The sequence below is a fragment of the Beta vulgaris genome, chromosome 3, assembly GCF_026745355.1.
Source record: "Beta vulgaris subsp. vulgaris cultivar EL10 chromosome 3, EL10.2, whole genome shotgun sequence".
Classification (NCBI taxonomy): Eukaryota; Viridiplantae; Streptophyta; class Magnoliopsida; order Caryophyllales; family Amaranthaceae; genus Beta; species Beta vulgaris.
Genome location: NC_079204.1, coordinates 43,704,923 through 43,728,260, shown reverse-complemented (window position 1 = coordinate 43,728,260; position 23,338 = coordinate 43,704,923). Strand labels below are relative to the sequence as shown.

General features: G+C 38.8%; 2 protein-coding genes across 4 annotated transcripts; one reads left to right on the top strand and one right to left on the bottom strand.

Annotated features, from left to right (window-relative positions):
• The first annotated feature begins 1,051 nt into the window (after positions 1-1,051).
• LOC104883630 (pyruvate dehydrogenase E1 component subunit alpha-3, chloroplastic) lies at positions 1,052-4,515 on the top strand. Its single transcript, XM_010668177.4, has 3 exons — positions 1,052-1,491; positions 1,962-2,739; positions 4,035-4,515. Exons 1-3 carry the CDS (start codon positions 1,240-1,242, stop codon positions 4,310-4,312), a joined length of 1,308 nt encoding a protein of 435 aa, XP_010666479.1. The 5' UTR covers positions 1,052-1,239; the 3' UTR covers positions 4,313-4,515.
• Positions 4,516-12,658: 8,143 nt separating this feature from the next.
• Positions 12,659-22,849, bottom strand: LOC104883631 (ankyrin repeat-containing protein ITN1). Of its 3 annotated transcripts, none has more exons than XM_048641531.2 (5): positions 21,803-22,848; positions 14,772-14,921; positions 14,520-14,606; positions 13,866-14,413; positions 12,659-13,499 (listed from the first exon to the last, which is right to left on the bottom strand). In XM_048641531.2, exons 1-5 carry the CDS (start codon positions 22,239-22,241, stop codon positions 12,840-12,842), a joined length of 1,884 nt encoding a protein of 627 aa, XP_048497488.1. In that variant the 5' UTR covers positions 22,242-22,848; the 3' UTR covers positions 12,659-12,839. The 3 variants fall into 3 exon arrangements, with proteins under 3 accessions (XP_048497488.1, XP_010666480.2, XP_010666481.2); XM_010668178.4 differs by having other exon boundaries at positions 21,662-22,847; XM_010668179.4 differs by lacking the exon at positions 14,772-14,921 and having other exon boundaries at positions 21,662-22,849.
• Positions 22,850-23,338: the final 489 nt, after the last annotated feature.

Below are 23,338 nucleotides of genomic sequence, written 5' to 3'. Positions count from 1 at the left end.
CACTAACGTATTTGATATGTTAACTAAAAAAATAATTTAAGTTTACTTATAGATTTCTAGCTCTAAACTATTATGGTAAAAATACTTAACTAATTTGCCAAAAATATTAACTAATTTGTCAAATATATTAACCAATTTATCATGAATAGGGTCTAAGTGCTAAAGAACATTAACTAGTCCACAATAATTAGTAACTAAAGATATGAAAGTATTAACTAATTTTTCGATTCACAAAAACAAGTGCTATGATACTTATACCAACTATACATTCATACAACTAGAGTTTGCCCTCCAGATTTTTACTTAAACAGGAAACTTGATTTCAGCCACTAAAACAAAGTAAATGTCTTAACCATCACATTACACATTCGAAAGTAAACTTTTAATATCTACGCAAAAAATTCTTAACCACCACAAAAAAATAGAAAATGAAATAATAACCACCTTAAAATCAGAAAATAAAAGAACAACAAACTATAAAAACGAAGCAAGAATAGAAAATGGAAGAAGAACAAAAAAAAGTAGAAAATGAAAAAAGATCTAGGTTCTGAATAGCAAGAACTTTTACTGTAATGGAGAGTAAAAAAAAAAGAGAGAATTAGATAAAAAAATGACCATATGCTAGAAATGAGAGTTGGTAGAACAGAGGGGCATAAGAGAGAGAAATGAGGGTTGATAGAGGAGATATAAAATATAAATCGAGGGAACATGTGAGAGTTTTACTAACGTAATTAATATCTTCAAGCGTTTAACTAATTGCAGTGTTAGCATTACATCAATTGGTCTCACGTTATGACTAACGTGAGGTTATCTTTTTCAAGAATTTGTGTACCTCTTTTATATTCAGTTCACCCCAATTCAGTTCAATTCACCTTAATTTAATTCAATTTAACTCACTTTTGCAAATTTCTTCTTAAAATTTGAATTAATCTCAGTTCAGCCAAAAGAACAAGGTATAACATAGGTAGAACGTAGCTTATACTAATTTTTTTAATATTTCTTTTTGAAAAAATTGGCAACAGTAATGTGAAGAAAATAAATCATCCCCAACTTATTTGTTATGATTAGGTCCCCAACCTCGCTTTGTTTCCTCCGCCAGTTCGCCTGCTTCCATTCCTTCTCTTTCTCCCCCGCCCTTTTAATTCTCTTCTCTTCTTGTTTCCTCCATTTTTCTCTCTCTTCTCAAACCATTCTTGCATTGATTTCATCACCCAAACTTCAAAGATTTGTTACAAAATCATGTCTTCAGCAATGGCTGTCCCCAAAATCATTCAACCCATGAATTTAATATCCAATGAAAAACCTCTCTTTGATCCTCTTAAATCTGTCCCAACATCATCTTTTCTGGGATCTGTTCAAAAATTCCGACTTTCTGCAAAATTACCCTTTTCATCCTCTCGCCAATACCCATCTGTTTCCACTACTGTGGTTGCTGTTTCTGAAGTTGTCAAGGAGAGGAAACCCAAATCTGCTGTTTCTCCTTCAAATCTGGTATTTTCTCTCTCATACCCACTTGCAATTTCAATTTCGTTTGGTACTAAATTACCTTAATTTAGCTAATTTGCATGTTTGTTTTCATGAGTGTTCTAATTATTATGTCGGATTATAAAGCCGAATAGATTCACTCAGAAATTAGACATTTGGCAATGCCAAGTGTGTATCACTTTAAGGAAACTAAATATAGCATAAAATGTTTAATACTACTAACTATATACTAGATAAATCTATACAAATATATTAGAAAAAGACTTTCCTATCAAAGGATAGGTGCCACATAACACTCTGTAATGTTATGTCGTTATATATTTCATAATTAGTGATCGGAATTTGTTTTGTTTGAACATTTAGTAGAAGCAATTTGAACTTGATTTGGTGAAATTGTTGTCTTTGCAATCATAGGAAATGCAGAAAGAGTTTTGATATTTAATTATTTCTGCTTGTGGGTTTATTTCTGTGTGTAGTTGATCACTAAAGAGGAAGGCCTTGAAGTTTATGAGGACATGATATTGGGTAGAGTGTTTGAGGATATGTGTGCCCAGATGTATTACAGGGGAAAGATGTTTGGATTTGTCCATTTATACAATGGGCAAGAGGCTATATCTTCTGGGTTTATCAAGTTATTGACAAAAACAGATTCTGTAGTTAGTACTTATCGTGATCACGTTCATTCCCTCAGTAAGGGTGTCCCTGCTCGCGCTGTGATGAGCGAGCTCTTTGGTAAAGCCACTGGTTGTTGCCGAGGGCAAGGAGGGTCTATGCACATGTTCTCCAAGGAGCACAATGTTCTTGGTGGTTTTGCCTTTATTGGGGAAGGAATTCCTGTTGCCACGGGAGCTGCATTTACGAGCAAGTATAAGAGAGAGGTGCTTAAGGAGAACTGTGATGATGTGACGGTGGCATTTTTTGGAGATGGGACTTGCAACAATGGGCAGTTCTTTGAGTGCTTGAACATGGCTGCATTATGGAAACTGCCCATTATATTTGTAGTGGAGAACAACTTGTGGGCAATAGGGATGTCCCATGTAAGGGCAACTTCTGATCCTGCAATTTGGAAAAAGGGACCTGCTTTTGGGATGCCAGGGGTCCATGTGGATGGCATGGACGTTTTGAAGGTGAGGGAAGTGGCAAAGGAGGCGATTGGTAGGGCTAGGAGAGGGGAAGGTCCTACCTTGGTGGAATGTGAAACTTACAGATTTAGAGGACACTCTTTGGCGGATCCTGATGAGCTTCGTGACCCTGGTAAGTTTAACTAATTGTGCTTCTTCAATTTGTTTTCCTCATTGTAGTGTTTCCGGACTATTAATTGTTAATGGAAATGTCTTCGTCTCAATAGGCTTGCCAGAATTCATGAATGTTTATGCTCGAATGGTATTGATGTGATAAAGCTATAGTCTTTAAGGATTGCCCATGCCTATGGTCTGGCTAGTAGCAGAATGTCTATAGTCGTTTTGGTAGTACTTGATGACTTACAAGAGATTGCCCTTTGAAGAGCTCTGTACGACATTTCTATTTTTGTGTTCAGTACCACTGGCCACTGCTTTATTGTAGTTTATAATTTCCGGTAGATCTTTATCTGGTCCTCATTTTACTTGCAACGAGTAATAGTGTAAATGTTATGGATCTCGAGGTCATTTCTGACTGCAGTTAAACAAGAACTATTTTCCTTCAACTTACTAAATCTTGAAGAAGTCTTCCTGTTTTTGGTTGCTGGAGATCAAGAGATTTCAAGCTGTGGAGTAGTTTTGTTTTCTATATCATTGGGTCCTTATATCTGTTCCATCTTGATCTTGTTGCCTTTCTACTTTTCAAGCAAACCCAGCGAAGTATAATGGAGTATGTTGGAATAGACTTCTGTTTGTGGCTTTAATCATAGTTTCCTTTTGATTTCCCCCTTGTTTGATTGAGCCTAAGAGCTTATTCATGCAAAAAAAAAAAAAAAATACATTCTACTTGTTTAGTGTGTATGGATCAAGATGTTATTTAGTGACAGTGACAACCTAGAATCATTTCTAATAAAGAAATCTCTTCATGAATTTTATTTGACGGTCAAGCATTTGATTAAGTAGGAAGTTTGAGAATGCCTTCGGATCTTCTAAAGAACCTGGGTAATGATAGGCTTTGAGATGCCACGTTTGAGTTGAAGGCATTCCTTTTAACCTTTTCCCTATTAACTTTTGAGTTATTGTACATCAGTGTCGTTTATTGATGAAACCTGTATGCAGCTTGATTGACAGATGTAATTCATCTACAATTTGCAAGTAGCCAAGTAGTCCTTTAGACGGTATCTAGATATAGTTCACTTGTGCCGTTGTATGTACTGCCCTCTTTTTTTTAATATTAAATTGTTAGGACATGCAGGAGAGATATTGCCATCTGATACCTTCATTTGGGAACTATTTTATTTAGAATTGTTAGTTTAAATTATTTAACATGAGCTTCAGTAATTACATCAGTACCATCATAGTGATTTAGACTGGGTTATAATTTAAAAAATTACCCTGCATTTTGACAACATGATTAACTTGTGATCGCAGCTGAGAAGGCTAGCTATAGTTCTAGAGATCCAATAGCAGCTTTGAAGAAGTACTTAATTGAAAACAAGTTGGCCAGCGAATCTGACCTGAAGACCATTGAGAAGAAGATAGACGAAGTAGTTGAAGATGCTGTCGACTTTGGAGACCAAAGCCCCGCTCCACTTCGAAGCCAACTTCTCGAGAACGTGTTTGCAGATCCTAAGGGATTTGGAATTGGACCTGATGGTAAATACAGATGTGAAGATCCCAAGTTCACAGAAGGCACTGCCCAAGTTTAATACTTTTTAGGAACTGTTATATCTTCTATTTAATTCTCCTTTTTAACCCACCTCCCCTCTGTTTCACCTTATTGCTTTAATAGGGCTTACATTCTGTATCATTGTTGAATAGTGTCTATTTGCTTTGGTTATTTTGAGCTGAAGCTCTGTGCTTCTTGTCTCTCCTATGTGCTTTTCATCTATTGATCAAAGTTGGAAAATCAGATATGGTCTGGTTGGTTCTGCGGGTTTGTTTTTATCAAGAATGGCATTACTGCTTTTCTGATAGTTGTACATTGTTTTATATAAAGTGCTGCTGGTTGATATTGATCTACATGCTTTTGAAGTGTAGACCTATTAGGGGTATTTAAACAACTGTATTTTGATCACACTTGTTTTTTAAGTTTTTATGCTAGTAGTTGATAAGTTTGTCTCCTGGACTCCGGGTTTGAAGGTGTCTGTTGAGAGCATAGTTGGCTGCTTAGTATTGGTTTGCTAGTGTCAAAGCTTGTAGGTCTCTTTGTTGAGATGTGCATTTTAGCGTTTCTGTAGGGGTTTAGTCTGTTGGTAACTGCTGTCTACACGAGTAGGGCTGGCAATGAGTTGAGACAGCTCGTGAGGTACTCGAACTCGGCTCGGTCAAAGCTCGGTCAAAGCTCGACTCGAGTGAGCTCGACTCGAGCTCGAACTCGACTCGACAGGTTAACGAGTCGAGTCGAGCAACTCAATACTCGACTCGAGAAACTCGTGAGATACTCGATAAAATTTTATATATATACTTTTACTTTTTTTAAGAAATTTTAACTTTATTTTTTCCTATAAAAATACTTGTACTTTTCTTTTTAAAAAAATGAAAAAAAAAGTGTATAAAATGACCAAAGAGCAAAGTAAAGAATTTCTTCTACAAAAATAGAACTATATCAAATTACCAAAAAGTTTGAAACGAGTTCGAGTTCGAGCTTGAAACGGGTTCGAATTCGAGCTTGAAACGAGTTCGAGTTCGAGCTTGAAACGAGTTCGAGTTCGAGCTTGAAACGAGTTCGAGCTCGAGCTTGAAACGAGTTCGAGCTCGAGCTTGAAACGAGTTCGAGCTCGAGCTTGAAACGAGTTCGAGCTCGAGCTCGAGTTCGAGTTTAGGTTTCGAGTTCGAGTTCGAGCTTGAAAATTTGAAACTCGCGAGTTTTCGAGTCGAGTCGAGTTTGAGTATGAGTTTTCGAGTTCGAGTCGAGTTTAGTCAAACTCGAGCTCGACTCGCATCATTGCCAGCCCTATACACGAGCTCTGGTGTGGCTGGTTGATCTAGGTTGCTACACTAGCCTGGTTGTGTCTCCAGGGGACTGCAGACATGCCTCGAGGTTTTGGCTGCTTCACCAGTTTGGAGTTATGCTCTTCATATTTTTTTGACATCGAGAAATTTGCATTAATTAAAATTGTAGCATTATCAAGTGTACCAAGGTAAGCTTTCGTAGTTATTTGATGGACTATATGAATTTTGAATAAACGATGTGGAATTTGGATTAGCTGACAACATCAATATAAGTTTGTCTTTTGAATGTCGAGTCTTATAGCAGAATTGAAATGAATTCTGCACATCTTGCTTAAATAATACTTAATAATGTATCCGTCAAAAAAAAAAAAAATACTTAATAATGTAGGAAGGTGAACGGTTTAAAGCTTGATTTTGTTTACCGTGATTTTGACTTCTTTAATTAGTGCAAAACGTTTTACCAATTGTGGAGTGCTGTGACATCGTAAATTAATTTTTTTTTTCACATCGAAAAAATTTGCATTAATTAAAAGTTGGAGGACAGCTTAATGCTAATACAACAAACAAAAACAAATTAATAATAACAAGAGCTTTATTTTCTCTTACATACTTTATGAAGAAAAAACTAACTATTACGTGTCTAGTCTAAAAGCAGTATGTCTTGAGCGATGACGGGTGAGGGTGAGTTATATGTCTTGATGAAAAATACCTGATATGAGAGGGAGCCCGTTGTCATGTGAAACTCTAACAATCTTCAAAGAGAGACTGCCGCACTACATCTAGTAGACCCCAATGTCCACTAGGCACTAAATCCTTAGGTCCTTGAAAAGAAACATCCTCATGGGATTCTATTGAATTAGCTAACAATGAAGTCACTTCCTTTGCTGACATTTGATCCTGTTGCGAGGGTGCCCGAAGTTAAGTCTCATTAGATTGAAACTCGAAAGATGTGGAGGTTGAAACTTGCTCCAAATCCAATTGGAGGACCTCCTAAAGATACATTTTTTAGGTGTGATAACACCTGAAGCCATCACGAGAAATTGAGGCGAGTTAGATTGATGAACTTCGCCCACTTATGGATCCGAAGATCCAACCTCACAATCCCAAACCTAGAAGAACGACATACAACATATATGAATTGAGAACCTACTCTCATCTTAACCAACACTCGAATTCCTAAAGCAACATAAACCCCATGACCAACTCCAGGATCATTGACTCTATTTAACAAGTTTCCTAAATCTTTCTTTGTCATAGGAAAACAAGAACCTTGCACTACCCACTGATTACTACTAACGAACACCCAAGCACACCCATAAACAAAAAGACAAGGGATATTGAAACTGGAAGAAACATACATTAAACAAAGTAAAAAAAACCAACAATATATTCATAACACCACTCCTTAACTTAGCAAACTCAAACATAAACTGGTCCAGGGGAAAGGGAGACACGACGCTACCAGGGAGAGGGGAGACACGACGCTACCAGGGGAGGGGAATGACTCAACGTGCGGACCAACACGACGCCGGAGACGGAGGAGGAAACAACACTAAAGAAAAACGAACAGGGGAAGGAGAATCGTCAACACGCGGAACAACACGACGCTGTGGATGGTATAGGAAACGACACTAAAGAAAAACGAATAGGGGAGGGGGAAAAGTGGTTGACGAACAGGGGAGGGGATGGACAACCAGGGAAGGGGAAGACGGGGATGGGGAAGGGGGACGATGAATAGGAGGGATGGACATCGTAAAATATTAAATAAAATGTATTTGCTTCTGACCAATAGTCGTTTTTTTATGGATTCTTTATCTGTAATAGAATTTTCTGGGAGCTGTTACAAGTCAAGAATCTTGAAGTCCCTTGTGTTTCGAGGATTGGTGGCTTTGAGACATTGTGGTGCAGTTCTGTTTATCTTTCTTACTGAAGTTTCTTCACGAAAGTGCGTTGGCCAAGTGTTGGTAAAAATCTAATTAGGGGGTATAATGTCATTCTAAGGTTCTCTTTGTTGATAATTCATAATGTTAGTTTTTGTAAGATCAAAGGCGTTCTTGGGGCTTAGACCTAGGAGTGTTTATGGGTGGTTAATCGTCTCGAAACGATATTTCGGTATGGTTTTTCGGTTTACCGTTAAATGTTATTCAAGTTATACTATTATATTTTACTTAATATACATATATATTTTTTTTGTATATAATTTAGTATTATATATATTCTAATATGAAATGCATTATAAAGTAGATAATAAATCCATTGGAAAACATAGCTAACACTGATAATTCAATCCATTTCCTAATTATAGTGTTTATATTAGTACTAACATTTTCAAATAATCACATACTTCTTCTAATTGTTGTTACGTTGTAGTAAATATTAAAATGAATGTAATTGTCAGAAAATGTTTCACAATAATGAGATAGACAAACAAATATTTTGGTTATTCGTTAACCGTTCACTCAAACAATATAACCGTAACGTTTGACCATTATTTTTATCTTTTAGGTAACTGTACCGTTAAACCTTTTTTTTATCGGTACGATTACCACCCATTTAGACTGGTTTTTCGGTACGATTTTTTGGTTTTGATTTTTTATGAACACCCCCTACTTAGACTTACTATTGCAAATTTACGTAAGAGTAGAGGTGATCAACTCTCTGCGCTGGAAAAATAACCTGGTTTGGCACAAGTATTTGGTCATAATTTTGGGCAAAAAATTCGGTATTTGAGAATGTTTATATTCATGCAAAGCTTGCTTAGCTTGGAGTGATTTTTCCGAATTTGGGCACAAAAACTGGCCTTATAATTGGGTGTTGTTCGACACCTTGGCTCATTCGGGCCACTTTCTTTTGGGCAAAAGTCCTTCCCTCATACTTATTTGTTGAAATAATGATCATGGGAAGGACAAAGGACTTTGAGGATGAAGAATTCGTGTTACCCACTTGCTTTGTTCCTTCCTTTCGCTTCTTAATTTAAAGGTGAAGTGTGGTAACATGAATATTTTGCGATTCACATAAAACCTAGTACCTAATTAGTATTTCGATTTCAACAAGTTAAGTATCGTTCATATTGGCAATTTTTTGAATCTCACTTAAATATATAAAAGAAAATTCATTCTGAAACTCTTTTTCCCCATGATCACCTCTGTAGGAGCTCAAACCTGATTTGACTTTTCAATTTTATAGTCCTATAGCTGCTATTGCTGCACATCCTACCACCGATATATTTATGATTGCTATCTATTTCCAATCTTGCAGTCCTAAATTATCAAGAAGATTGGGAATAGTAGTATATTATAGAAGCATTTGTATGTGATTCCAAAAAAATTATAAGATATTTTGGAGATTTTACCTTCATGAAAATTTCCACCATGTGGATAAACTATTTCCTTTCCTCTAATATCAAACAAAGGAAAATGACAAATTAGTTCTTTCTGAATTATGTTTTCTGACCAATTCCCCAACTAAATACTCTCTAATAGGGAAGAAGAGTGGTTACTAACTTACTACTAAAGCAAGCAAAATAGACCCGTACCTGTCGACCAGATCTGAGACCAGTTTTCACCCGAAAGTAATGATCCGAAATAGAACATGAACCCGAAATAACCCAACCTCGACCTGAAAGTGAATTAGACCCGATTCGAAATTGGCCCGATAATATCTCATTCCATCATTCCAGATTTACAGTGGCCATGTCATGTAGTCATATTAGTTACTTTTAAACCAAATTTGAGAAAAAATTGTCATGAAATACTATATATGAGTTAGCCACTGCCCATTAATTACTTCACTTACTCTTACATGTGTTTCATTTATTTGCTAGATTAGAAAGCTGATTGACCCGATCCGATATGGTCCGAAATTTTATGAAGCTGTACCTTGAATGGAGCCGTCTTGAAAACAAAGTTGAATCGATTATGACCTGACCTGTAATATCCGGAATCGTATGACCCGTTTGCCACCTCTATTTACTACTTTTGTTTTTTGCTACATTCGATTGGTGCTCACTGTTTGAGCTCAATAAAGGGACACCCCTATATCTCTGCCACATCATCATAAGTTACCAAACAGGCACAATGGGTCCCACTTGAGAATTGACCTAGCTCCAGGGTGGCTAGGGATTTATAGATGGGATGGAAAGGCTAATTGTCTGAAAAGGCAACATAACCATCGATCCCAAGGAAAGCCAATCCTATCAATGTTGCCTATATGCGAATTCACAAGACTATAGATATCACCAGTCTCATCAGTGAACAAATATTCAATTCTCACCTAATAAACTAAAGCCTCTCTCTTTAGACTTTCTCTCTCTACCTCAATTAACTTGAGCATTGTAGGGGTGATCCCACAACAACCCACAGGGTAGTCTAACTTTGTCTTTCAGGTTTCCATTGTACGGTCAACTAATTCAGCCGAACTTTCTTGGGACTTACTCCGACTCAGCACGCATAAACAATCCTCAATATTTAGACAGAAATAGTTTGGCGCCGCCTAAGGGGAAGTTAAAAACAAAGTTACTTAGCTACCACTCAACAAGATTCATGTCATTTTTACTCAGCAATGGCCCCAACCAAGAACACTCGCTCCAGTCCCCAGCTTTTGGCATAGGCTCAGAGTTTCGAACGGGCGCCCTCACTCTTTCACCATTGGAGGTCCGAACTAGCAATGACCCCAACCAAGAACACTCGCTCTAGACCCCAGCCTTTAGCACATGCTCAAAAGTTCGAACGGGCGCCCTCACCCTTTCACCATCGGAGGTCCAAACAAGCAACTTCACCTCCCCCCATCGGACCCCGACAGTTAAGACTATCAATCCCAATGAAGTGCAATCTAATGAGAATTGGCCTGCTTCCTCATAACAATTTCAACAAGTCGACCCCCAAGCCTTGTTCGCAGCAAATATCACCCTGATATCTACTCAGCTTCAACAGACCTTGCAACACAATATAATAGATATGGTAGCAACCTTACATTAAGGACATGCTCAGCCCAATCCTAGGGAGCAAGCCTTGGTACCTTCTCTAAGGGAGGAACACAACCCCTGCTCTGTCCATGGTCAGCCTACCCGACAACGATCTAGAGCAAGGGAACATAACCAAAATGATCGGTAGAGATTTAGGTAGGGAGAAGATGGGCGTCACCCGTCTAGGGGGAGATCCTCTCAGCATGGGGAAGAAAACCATGTCTTCAAATCACCTAGAGGTGATGTCAGATGTAAGCCTGAGGACGATTGACATTTCCTCAATCGAAAATATCTCAGCAAGGGGTACTTGCCAGATAAATTTTGAACAAAAAAGCCGCTCAGCAGGAGGGGCACGGGGACTCGGCTCAATCTAGCCCCCCTCGAATTAACAACGGTGCCCTTAAATTCATGGTCTCATTTAGCCAAGAAATCCTGGAAGCACCTAGTCAAGGAAAAATCAAAACGTCAACCATTGAACCATTTCCGGGCCTAACCGACCCGGATGATGACATGACCACATATAAAGCTCAGATGAGCGTTCAGACCAGATGCGAGGCTACCTGGTGCCGCTTCTTCCCTACAACATTGAAGGGGCTCACTCTAAACTGGTTCCAAGAACTGCCTGCCGAAATCATAACCGATTTCTCGGGTACTTGAAGATAGGGGTATTCGCGGTCTTGGTTGGTGCGGTTTGGGATGTAACCCAACCCAAACCGCAAATATACGATTTGACACTTTTCCAACCCAAACCGCGCGTATCGTACTTTTGCCGCCCAAACCAACCCAAACCGAATCGTGCAAAAACGGTTTGGTGCGGTTTGGTTTGCCGTTTAACCAATTTTTCCTCCGCGACATTAATTTTATAATGTAAGAGTGAAAATAATTGTTAATAAGAGTCCAAATAAATATGAAGTTGACTTCATAATTAAACATAAATAATAATTTATCAAAAGTGTTAAAATTCTTTACCTCAAACTTCTTTATTTCAGTTGTATACTTGTATGCCACCTTGCATCCTCTTCGTCTTCCTCTCCTCATCATCCTCCTCATCCAGGCCCATTTTTGCCAGGATCTCAACCGCCTCATCCTCGTAAGCCTCCTCGTAATTAGACCAAATATCATTCTAGGCCATGGAAGGATAAGACTCCTCCAACACCCCTCTGAGCCGCTCGAGGGCTTCATCCTCGCCCATCTTGTGAGCCTTGTGACCCACCTCGGCGTTATAGTTCTCACAAGCCTGGGTGGCCTGCTAGTCGGCGAACCATTGACCCTTGGATTGGGTAGTCCTAATTTCGCCACCTAGGACTACCTAATTTCGCCACAGATGCACGTCATTGGGTCAGACCGCAATATTCCTACCTCCACGACGTGGGTCTGATTGTTTGGGATCAATAAAAGGCAAGCCTAATAACTCTGCCACATTATCATAAGTTACTAGATAGGTTGCACAATGGGTCCCACCTAGGAGTTGACCGAGCTTTCGGGTGTCTAGGGATCCATAGATGGGGCTGGAAGGCTAATTGCTTGAAAATGCAACATAACCATTGATCCCAAGGAAAGCCCATTCCATAAATATTGCATGTCTGGGAATTAACAATAATATAAATATCACCAATCTCATCAATGAACATGTATCCAATGCTCACTTAACAAACAAGAGCATCTCTCTCTAGACTTTTCTATCTACCTCAACTGACTTGAGCGTCGGAGAGGCAATCCCGGAACAACCCCCTGGAGTGGTCTAACTTTATCTTTCAGTTTTCCGGTGTATAATAAATTAATTGAGACTAACGTTATTGGGATTTACTCCGACTCAGCACACATCCACAATCCTCAAAATCTAGACAGAAACACCTACCAACCCGCCACTTTGCGAGCTTTCTTACAATACACTAGGTTATACATAGAAGTACAACCAACCCAAACTTTCAAATGATGTATCTCAACTTCCAGAACATAAACTTCGTCTTTAGTGTAGCTTTCTCTAGATGTAGAATCACGCAACTTTTAACTTTTTATTATAATACAACTGTTTATACACATTATTGATAAAGTAAGCTTTAAGATTTACAGCCAAAGATGGAAAAAAAAAGCATGCTTCACATTTTTGTGACATATTATACAATATTGAATAATAAAAGACAAATCACAACAAGAAGCATGCTATAAAGAATCACGAAATAATTGATGTGAGACCACACTACAGAAACTGTAAAGAATGCTACATATACCTTATAGAGATAGATAAATTAAAATGATATTTGTTATTGTTGAGTTGGATCCACTATGTATCTTTTGAAACCGATTGAGGAACAAAGTCAGTGACTCTTCGATGAAATACGATCCGCATGCTCTGATGCGCGGCAAGAAAGCCTAGGAAGAGAGCTATGAATCTTCTTAAGCCAATAGCTTAAAACGGTGATAAGTTCCTTATAGAAAGGGATATAGGATAGCATGAATATTACGACAGGGAACACAGCAACTATATAGAGTGCAATCTTGGTCCATCTCTGCCTGGCATTAATGGTGAGAACAATAGTTGCTGCGAAAGCAATCATCATCATTGACACCGAAAAGAAGAGAAGTGTAAAACCCAACAACAGCTTTTGTGGAAGAGATCTTCGGAAATCTTTCATTCGATAAGGCGATGTGAGTATGGTAAGAAAGACAACCACCGCGGTTAATCCAAATCCGAGTGAAAGAACATCCGTCACAGTGAAAAGTATGAATAAAGGTTTCCCAAGGAGAATAGGGAGACCTGTTTTGTCATCTGGACCACCTGGTACTGTATATGCAGCAGCAAAGGCAACTGTAATCATCAGAATTATTACCACTGTACAATTTTCTGCAGTGCTCTTCAGCCATGTCTTGGCTTCCTCATGAAGTTTAGCGTTTGTCTTGGCAAACAATTCTCGACCTGTCAATTTTTGATCATTTCGGTGATTCTGTAGGAATTCTGGACATATGTCTTCCAAATTCTGCATAAATACATAGACATATATTAGTAAACCCCACACATTAATTGTTTAGAATATTTAACATGCATTCTCTACCACACAAATAAAACATCATTATAGTTCATTTGTTCAACTCTATTTGGCCACCAATATCGACTCAAAACGAAAACAAATACTATCTCAGGTAATATAAGTTATGTGATTCGCCCTAAACACGACGTCAATGAATGAAACCAAGCAATGTGGTGCTTGGGAGTAGATCCTCTATTCCTGAATATCTGTCCTGCATATACTGGACCAAGGAACGGTACGAGGGTTGAGGTTTGTCAGAGTACTTCTCTTTACCAAACAAAATAAAAAATAGTACATTAAGTTGACAATGCATACCTCCAGTAATGCCAAATCCTCAGACAACTGCACAGCCGGACTTTTCATCTCTCTATCATCAGCAAATTCCCCTAAATCAGCTGGCTTGCAACTAACCAAGTGGAGTATGGAGTTATCTTGTTTATTTACAGCTCTTATTAGTCCCCTTGAAGTTGAAGGTCTTTTTTCTCTAACAAGATCAAAAACTTCCATGTTTCGATTTTTGACTGCAACATGTAATACATTTTCTTGATTCTCATTTAAGTGGTCCACTGCCTCTGGGTACTTCTCCAATATCAATCTAACAACCTCGATACAGCCGGTCCTAGCTGCCATAAGCAATGGAGTTTCACCCCAGCAGTGATCATCTGATATATCAATTGATGTTTGTACAGAGTTTAGAGGTTGCACGCTGTTATGAGGATTAGTAATAGGCGTTATACTAGCACGGGGCAAGTATGTGTGCTGCCAAGATGTATCTCTTTGAATCAGAATCCTGGCAAGTTTTAACGCATCATCATTTCCTCTCTTCATCTCTCTAACCTTTTCTATCATCGGAAATTCGCAGCCTAATTAAGACAATTAGACAATAAAGTAATATTACAAAAGATTATTCGATAAGATTAAGTATATAGATTTTGCAGTTATAGTTGCTGATAATTATGTTTTACTTACAGCTGCTATTTACTATGATTCCCACAGCTTTCTTCATTACGCCAACTTCTCCATGCGTGCCTTGTTCTTCTTCACCAGTTGAGACAACTGACAAAACGTTTTTCTTCTTAAAAGAAATTGATAACTTACAGCAAACATCTGGAAACTACTTTATCAGGTTTGGATAATTCTGTTTTTTATCTTGCCAAAATACTAAAAGCTGGAAATAAAAGTACGATAAGTCGATAAGGCACGCGGAAAAGTTTTACATACTATTGTAGACAAATTCCGCTAGACATCCTAATTTAACTCCACTTTTGAGCGCTTTTGGACTGATTGATAGCATTTGAAGGGCAGTCGTTTGTTGCTTAGTTGGTTTATCACATAGATCAGGATATCTGCTAGCTATATCAAGCGCCATATCTGTACGAACATCATAAGTTTACAGCTTTGCAATCAATCACAGTTAAAACAATTTTTCGAAGGAAGTATATATCATATATATACTATGTAAATATATATGTAAACATATAGATTTAGGATCAAATGAAAGATTCTTAAAATGAGAAGAATTCTTTTTGCAAACTCCTTGCGTCTTTTTTTAGTTGCTACATTTACTTTACCATAGAGACCAAACCATGTGGGTACTATTGAAAAGTAGAGCAATAGAGTATAAAACTAGGGGAAAAAAAAGGAAGGGCTGCTTTTCCTTTAAAACGCAACCCTTCTTTCATGAAGGGCTGCGGTTTTAAAGAAAACCGCAGTCCTTTTACAGTAGGGTTGCGGCTAACTAGAAAACGCAGCCCTTTTTACTGTAAGAAGGGTTGCGTTTTCTAGTAACCGCAGTCCTTTTTAGTGAAGGGTTGAGGTTAACTAGAAAACGCAACCTTCTTACAGTAAGAAGGGCTGCGGTTTTTGGGCCAACCGCAGCCCTGAAAGTGAAGGGCTGCGCTTTTCCGAAAAACCGCAACCCTTCTTTTATGAAGGGTAGTGTTTTTTGGATAAGCGCAGCCCTTCACTATCATTTTTTTTTTGATTCTAATGAATTGCGCGCATATTGTACAATACCCACATTTCTTTTTCCCTCCCTTAGAAAAATTTTACGAGCGAGAAATCCCCATACCACCTTCTTTGCGCGAACCATAACTCCGCCACCTCATTGAACCACCACCAGTGCGCCACCACCACGCAGCTGCACCACCTTGTGCACCACCTTCTCTTCTCTCCTCCACTACTGCATTTATTGTGGAGTATCACTTCTCTCACTCTCTTTCGCGGTAAATCTCCTCTTACTCTCTCTTCACTTTTACATTCCTCTAATTTTTGTTTAATTTGAAATCAACATCTATTTTTTGTTGTTAAATGTGCTTGTATTTGCTCAAAGAGTGATTGTTTGGGGTGGGGGAGGGCTGAGGGAGGGTGGGTTAGGGTAGGGGTGCTGGGCAGGTGGTGGGGAGGGCTGGCAGGGGGTGGGGGGGGTGTTGGGAGGCTAGACAGGGGTGGGGAGGGCTGGCAATGGGTGGGAGGGCTGGTAGGGGGTGGGGAGGGTTGGGGAGGCTAGACAGGGGGTGGGGAGGGCTGACATGGGGTGGGGGAGGGTTGGGGAGGCTGGACAGGGGGTGGGGAAGGGCTGCGGATGTTGGGCAGGGGGTGGGTTGGCGGAGGCGGGGGAGGTTTGTGGAGGTAGATTTATTTGTGTTTCTTGATATGAGATTGTATGAAAACGAAATGTAATTTAGCTATGAAATCTACAAGTTGTTTGAATCATCATCATATGCATAGATACTCATTCAAGACTTACTCATTAGGAGTAAGTCTTGAATAGTCCCCGGTTTGGGGCTGTTCTTAGACGTTTGATCTCACTTAGGTGGTGAAGTGTGTCTTCTTTTCAATTCTGAGGAAATTCTTGGCTTATCGTTTCTCTACATTGTTCCTGGTACATATATAGATAACAATTATCTACATTGTGTACTTGGAGAACTGTAGGAAATGCTCCGGATTTTCCTTAAATTGAAAAGTTGGCATATATTCACTAGTGAGATTAGAGTCCAAGGATGGGTTAGGTTGAATGATAAGGACCTTCGGCTGCATGCATACAATTGAACATGTCACTATCTTAGCTTGCTCTATACGTGTGTGATTTGAATATGTGAGTGTATGTACTTAAATAATGATTGATGCATTATAATGAATGGTTGTGTTTAATTATTAGAGGTGGTCTTCTTGAATGAGATGGATCGTACTTGGATGTATGGTAGTCGTGAATCGATTGAGTTTGTGAATGGGTCTCGGAATTCTGTACAATGCATTAATATCAAACATCCTCTGGAGCAGTCGACTTTTATTGTCCTTGTTCGATTGTGAAATGTGAGCAAGTTAGTAGTATACATGTGGTTAGGGAGCATGTCTTTCGCCGTGGGTTTAGGCCTCAATACCACGTATGGGTTTGGCATGGTGAGCAGGGGAGGTATATAGGAAGCTCTAGAGTAATGAACGATGTATGTGAAGAAAAGAAGGATGATGAGTTTGGAGATGACGATAGGGACCGGGTAGACGAGATGATACACGAGGTTGAAGATCAGTCGTGTAGATACCTCGTATTTTTGAGTCTATGTCTGAGGCTCTGAAAATGTTGTATCCAGGTGTACAAAGTACACCAAACTTTCCGCGGTGGTAACACTGTTCAACATTAAGTCGAAAGCTGGTTGGGCGGACTCTAGTTTCACATCGTTGTTGGAAGTTTTAGCTGATATGCTCCATAATGGAAATGAACTGCCAAAGTCGTACTATTATGTGAAGAAACTGATGTGTCCTTTCGGTTTAGAGTACGAGCGGATACATGCTTGTCCTAACGATTGTGTGCTTTATTGTAGTGAGTATCAACGTTATTTACATGAGTGTCTACGTTGTGGATTGTGGAGGTAGAAGCGTGAAGGAGATGGAGGTAGTGAAGGACCACCAGCTAAGGTGTTGTGGTATCTACCCATAATACCTAGATTTAAGCGCATGTTCTCAATTCAAGGAGATGCGAAAAATTTAAGGTGGCATGCAAATCGTAGGAAGAAAGACGGTCTGCTCAAGCATCCGACTGATTCGCCTGAGTGGAAAACTATCAACAAGGTGCATAAGGCATTCGGTGACGAGGATAGGAATCTGAGGCTTGGATTATGTACGGACGACATGAACCCTTTTGACAATCTCAGTTCGCAGCATAGTACATGGCCAGTAGTTTTAGTGGTTTATAACTTGCCTCCTTGGTTGTGCATGAAACACAAGTACATGATGTGTCGCTTCTTATATCGGGGCCCAAACAACCTGGAAATGACATAGATGTATACCTTCAGCCGCTTGTTGAAGATTTACAGAAGATGTGGAACGAAGGAGTGTTAGTATTTGATGCGTATGCTAATGAGATGTTCACTCTGCGTGCCATTTTTTTGTAATATGAACGATTATCCAGCTTATGGGAACTTATCTGGTATAAGACTAAAGGAAAACAACCTTGCCCGATTTGTTTAGATGACATGAAATCTACACACCTTAAGGGCTGCAAACATGTGTATATGCGCACACGAAGGCTCCTCAGACGCGACCATCCCTATCGGTTTAAGAAGAAGGCATTCGATGGGACGGTTGAAGAAGAAGTTGCTCATAGACCATTAACTGGTACTGAAGTTTATAATCAGGTGAAGGGCATTGAAACAGTCTTTGGTAAACCTGCTAGTGAGGTTGATGACCTACAGGATTATGGAAAAAACAGTCCATTTTTTGGAAACTCCCATATTGGAAAGATCTAAAGGTCAGACATTGTTTGGATGTCATGCACATAGAGAAGAATGTTTGTGAAGCTATTCTCGCGACACTTATGAATATTCCGGGCAAGACAAAAGATGTTAGGCGTCACGACTTACTTGGAAAAAAGGGGTTCGACCAGAGTTGTGGGCTCAGAAAAGGAGGAAGGAAGAAGAAAAAGGGAGGAAAGGGTTGATGATGAAACTCAGAAAAGTAAAAAAGGTGGAGGATTGGAGAAGAATTATTTGCCACCAGCTTGCTACACGATGTCGCGTGCAGAGAAACGGATTTTTTGCGAGTCATTGTATGGCATTAAGGTCCCTACTGGCTACTCATCGAATATGAAGCGCTTTGTTACCTTAAATGGTGAGTTGAAGTTATCGAGTATGAAATCGCACGATTGTCATGTCATGATGCAAGTATTCTTACCGATTGCAATTCGTGGGATACTTCCAAAGCATTGAGGCACACCATTACAGAACCGTGTTCATTTTTTCATACAATATGCAGCAAAGACCTAGAACCGTCGACTCTCGATTCTTTGCAGGCCACAGTAGTTGAAACTCTACGCTAATTTGAGATGTTCCCCCCCCCTCCCCGCATTCTTTGACATTATGGTCCATCTCATTATCCATCTAGTTCGAGAAATTAAGCTGTGTGGTCCAGTGTTTTTGAGGTTGTGCTATCCTTTTGAGAGATATATGAGCACTTTGAAATCATTGTTAAATAGGTAACGAAGTCTATCACTTTGATTCTTTGCATCGACAACCACCACGATCCTTTGGTGAACATTTAGTGTCCACAACAAGAAGATGGACTTGCATGTGGCTATTACGTGCTGAGGTACATGTTCGATATCGTCAATCGTTGCACTAACGTCGATGATCTTCAAAAGGTATGTAACTTATTAGTATATGTTAGTCTAGGCCTATTTTTGACTTTTATGCTTCCAAATCGTATTTATTGAGTCATTTAACCCCAAATTTATTTTGAACATGATAATATGAGGCATAATGTAACTATTGTGTAGATTTTGAGGCTTGCAATTGTTGTAGGTTGAATAATGGGAACGAAAAGGTCATTTTAGGCCTAGTTTTGCCTTTTCGCTCCCAAATCGTACTTATCCCGTCATTTAACCCTAATTTCATTTTGAACATGATTATATGAGGTATAATGTAACTATTGTGTAGATTCTTAGGCTTGCATTTGTTGTTGGCTGTATATCGGGAACATAAATGTGATTTTAGGCCTATTTATGCTTTTTCGCGTCCAATTCCTATTTCTCGAGTCATTTAACTCTATTTTCTTTTTGAATATGATAATATGAGATATAATATAACTAGTGTGTAGAGGTTTAGACTTACATTTGTTTTTGATTGAATTTCAGGAAGGTATATGTCATTTTTAGAACTACTAACTGCGGTAAATTATTGAATTTTTATATTATGTGTTTATTCCTTGGTTGTTTTGCAAAGTTTATATGAATAACACACCAAGTTTGAGGGCCTTCACCACAGAAGAATTACATGAAGTCTGGGATAAGTTGGCGTCCCATATTACCGATAATTGCTTATGATACATTTTAGCTACATCTACTAGTTTGTATCAATTCTATGTACACTTTTTACATTATTAAATATATATTTAAAGTTAATTATTACGTTCAAAAACTTATCATATATTATTGCAATTCGATCAGTTTTTTTTTTGTGTCGAAGGAAGGTTTTGGGTGGGGGCTGCTGAGTGGAGGGGTTGGTAGAGGGTGGGCTGGGGATGGGGGTGCAGGGGAGTGAAGGGGGTGGGCTGGGGTGGGGGCAGGGCAGGGGGAAGTGCAGGGGTGGGCAGGGGTCGGGGGGGGGGGGGTGGGGAGTCGGGGGCATGGCAGGGCAGGGCTGGCAGGGGAGTGCAGGGGTGGCCTGGGTGTGGGGGTGGGTAGGGGTGGCTGGGGTGGGCAGGGGCTGCTGGCAGGGTGTGGGGGTGGGCAGGGGGCTACTGGCAAGGTGTGGGGGGTGGGCTGCTGGCTGGGGTGGGCTGCAGGGTGTGGGCAGGCTGGGGGTGGGCTGCTAGCTAGGGTGGGCAGGCTGGGGGTGGTGTGCTGGCTGGGGTGGGAAGGCTGTGGGGAGTGCAGGGTATGCTTCAGAATTTTTTTTATATATACAAAAATCTAATACGAAGGGCTGCGGTTTTAATCCTAAAACGCAACCCTTTTTAACTCAAAGGACTGCAGTTTAGGATTAAAACCACAACCCTTCACTTGAAGAAGAGTTGTGGTTTATAAAACGCAGCCCTTCTGGTCTCAAAGGGCTTCGTTTTAGGATTAAAATCGCAGCCCTTCACTTGAAGAAGGGCTGCGGTTTTAGTCCCAAAACGCAGCCCTTCTAGCTACGAAGGGCTGCATTTAGGAATAAAACCATAGCCCTTCCTTTCTATTGAAGGGCTGCTATGGAAAGGGCTGCTGGCCAAAAACGCATCAGCCCTTAGGGCCGTTTTAACAGCATCCCTTCCTTATTTTTCCACTAGTGTAAAGTAGTTGTCTTTTTGTGTGATTTTTTTTTAAAAAAGGGTATAAAGGTAAATAATATGTCGGTGCCACATACTGAAAGTAGAAACATTTAGCAAATGTAGTAACTAAAAAGAGACATGTCTAAATGGTAAAATGTAGCAACCAAAAAAATGGAGGGAGTATTATTTGAACTATATGTGTATATTTCATGAACTGATGAACTAAATGTGTTTTTTTTATCAAGGAGATGTATTTGTAGTTTGAAAATTGAAATTTGTATATCCAGTTCAAAAGATATGCACATTAAGCTTTGTTTGGTAGCAAGGATTTGGATGGAAAAGAAAGGAAAGGTAAAAACAAATTTTCTCATGTTTGGTAAAAGAAAATAAGAAGGATTTGATTGGAAAGGAGAGGAAATGGAAGGAAAATAATACTCTTAAATCCTTGCTTTCCTTTCCTGTCAAATTCCTCTCCTTTCCTCCCAAAATCGGAGGAATTTGATAGGAAAGAAAGCTAACAAGCTTTTACATATGTTTTCTTTCTTTCCTTCCTTTACTAATGACAACCAAACATGTGATTCCTCTCAAATCCACCAATTATACTAAACATTGGAAATTACAACTACCTTATTTTCTCTTCTTTTCCTTTCTTTTCCTTTCTCTTCCATTCCTTTACTTACAAAAATACCAAACAAAGTGCAAGTTTTAAAAAAAATGCACATCCGTCATCCTTCTTATTTTAAAAGAAATTTTGTATTTAATCTGCCCACTATATCTATATATAATGATCGAATATCATTACTGTTGTTGATTTGAAGCTAATCAAATGTACGTATATCAATCTAATTAACTACTAGTAATAAACTCACCAAATCGTCTTGTGAGGATGGCCAAGTGAAGAGCGTTAAGATGATCCTCTCTTTGAAGGTAGTGGAGGTAGTTATACGCCGGATAAGTTTCACATAACTTACTAATCTCATCGACAAGGAAACAATAAACATTTCTCTTACCATAGCGGATTGCCTGGAACACAGCAGATTCACCCATGTTATCATGTTGTAGTAGCAAGTATGGTACTTTCTGCAACAACAGCTTCACGAATTCAAGTCCTTTCGGGTGTTTCGAGGTGGCGGCGTCGTGGAGCACGGTGGATCCCCAAGCATTTCTTGTATCCCATAACAAGGCGAGAGTAGACTCATCCATGCTATTAAGGAGATCAGTTGCTAAGTCAAAGTTTTGAAAGTAACATGCCAAATGAAGCACACTGCAATTGTGTATGTTGCAGCTAATTAATGGACCTACATCAATTGTTTTGCAAATATCTTTGAGTATCTCATTTTTTTCGCGACGTATATTGGGATCTTCTTTTTTTGGGTGGGAAAGGGCCTCGTTTAATTTTGTTCGGATATGAAAATTAGGATCATCAACATCCAGGATATGATGTTTCATGATTGGGAGACTGGAATTTGGAAGAGAGACTTGGAAGGAAATGATGCAACTCAAACTTAATGCACATAAATTATATTTATAGACAACCGATTTCTCACTTACATGACATTTCGGGTAGGGCCAATACGATAATACTACCTCTGTTTTTTTTTATTGTTAGGCTTTTCTTTTTCATCTGTTTTTTCACTTTCAATTTTTTCCTTATATGATATCATATCACATCAACTTTTTGCACTTTTCTAACTTATATGTATCACACCGCACATTTTAATAATCCAACACAAATCTTCACAACTACCCTAATTTTATCACTCCTACAATATTTTAAGACTTCTTCCACATTTCCCAGAATAACCAAATATCTTTAGTTCTACTTTTTTGCAAAATTTCCTTATTTTTCCCCCAAAATAAAGTGTAATAATTAAATAAAACGAAAAGAGTAGTAAGTAAATATATATATAAATATTCCTTTATACAAAGTACAAAGAAAGGGAGCGGGAATTCGAACTTGTGACTTATCGTTCACAACACCTCAATCTTAACCAATAGATTAAGACATTCTTGGTGCAACCTGCATTATTTGGTTGCCTTGCCACTTTTGTAATTTTAAATGACATAAGTTTTTATTATTTCTCAAGGAGGTGGGGGTATTTTGAAAAGTTAATTTCGTAAATTTTACCAAAAGTTTTATAAGGATATGCAACAAGTTTCTAATAAAGATCATTCAAATATTTGGACCATCCAGTTAGTCAGTTACAAACTATTATTATCTTAAATTTGGAATATAACACATTCATATGTTCGTAATTAAAATAGCGAAGCATATAGTTATTTTCATTTTAAAAGATCTCTCGACTTTCCATTAAAATATGCTCATCAATGATTACCATGTTTTTACTTGGTTCCAATTTTAGTAATACATCAAATTCTTTTAAAAGATCTCTCGACTTTCCATTAAGAAGTGTGTGATTGCACCATATGCATGGGTACAATTCCGTACAATCGAATCCGATACTTGTCTTCAAAGTTCAAACATTGGTATCTTTCTTGGAGAAGAATATAGAAATGGGCACAAAAGCACGGTCTCTTGCAATGGA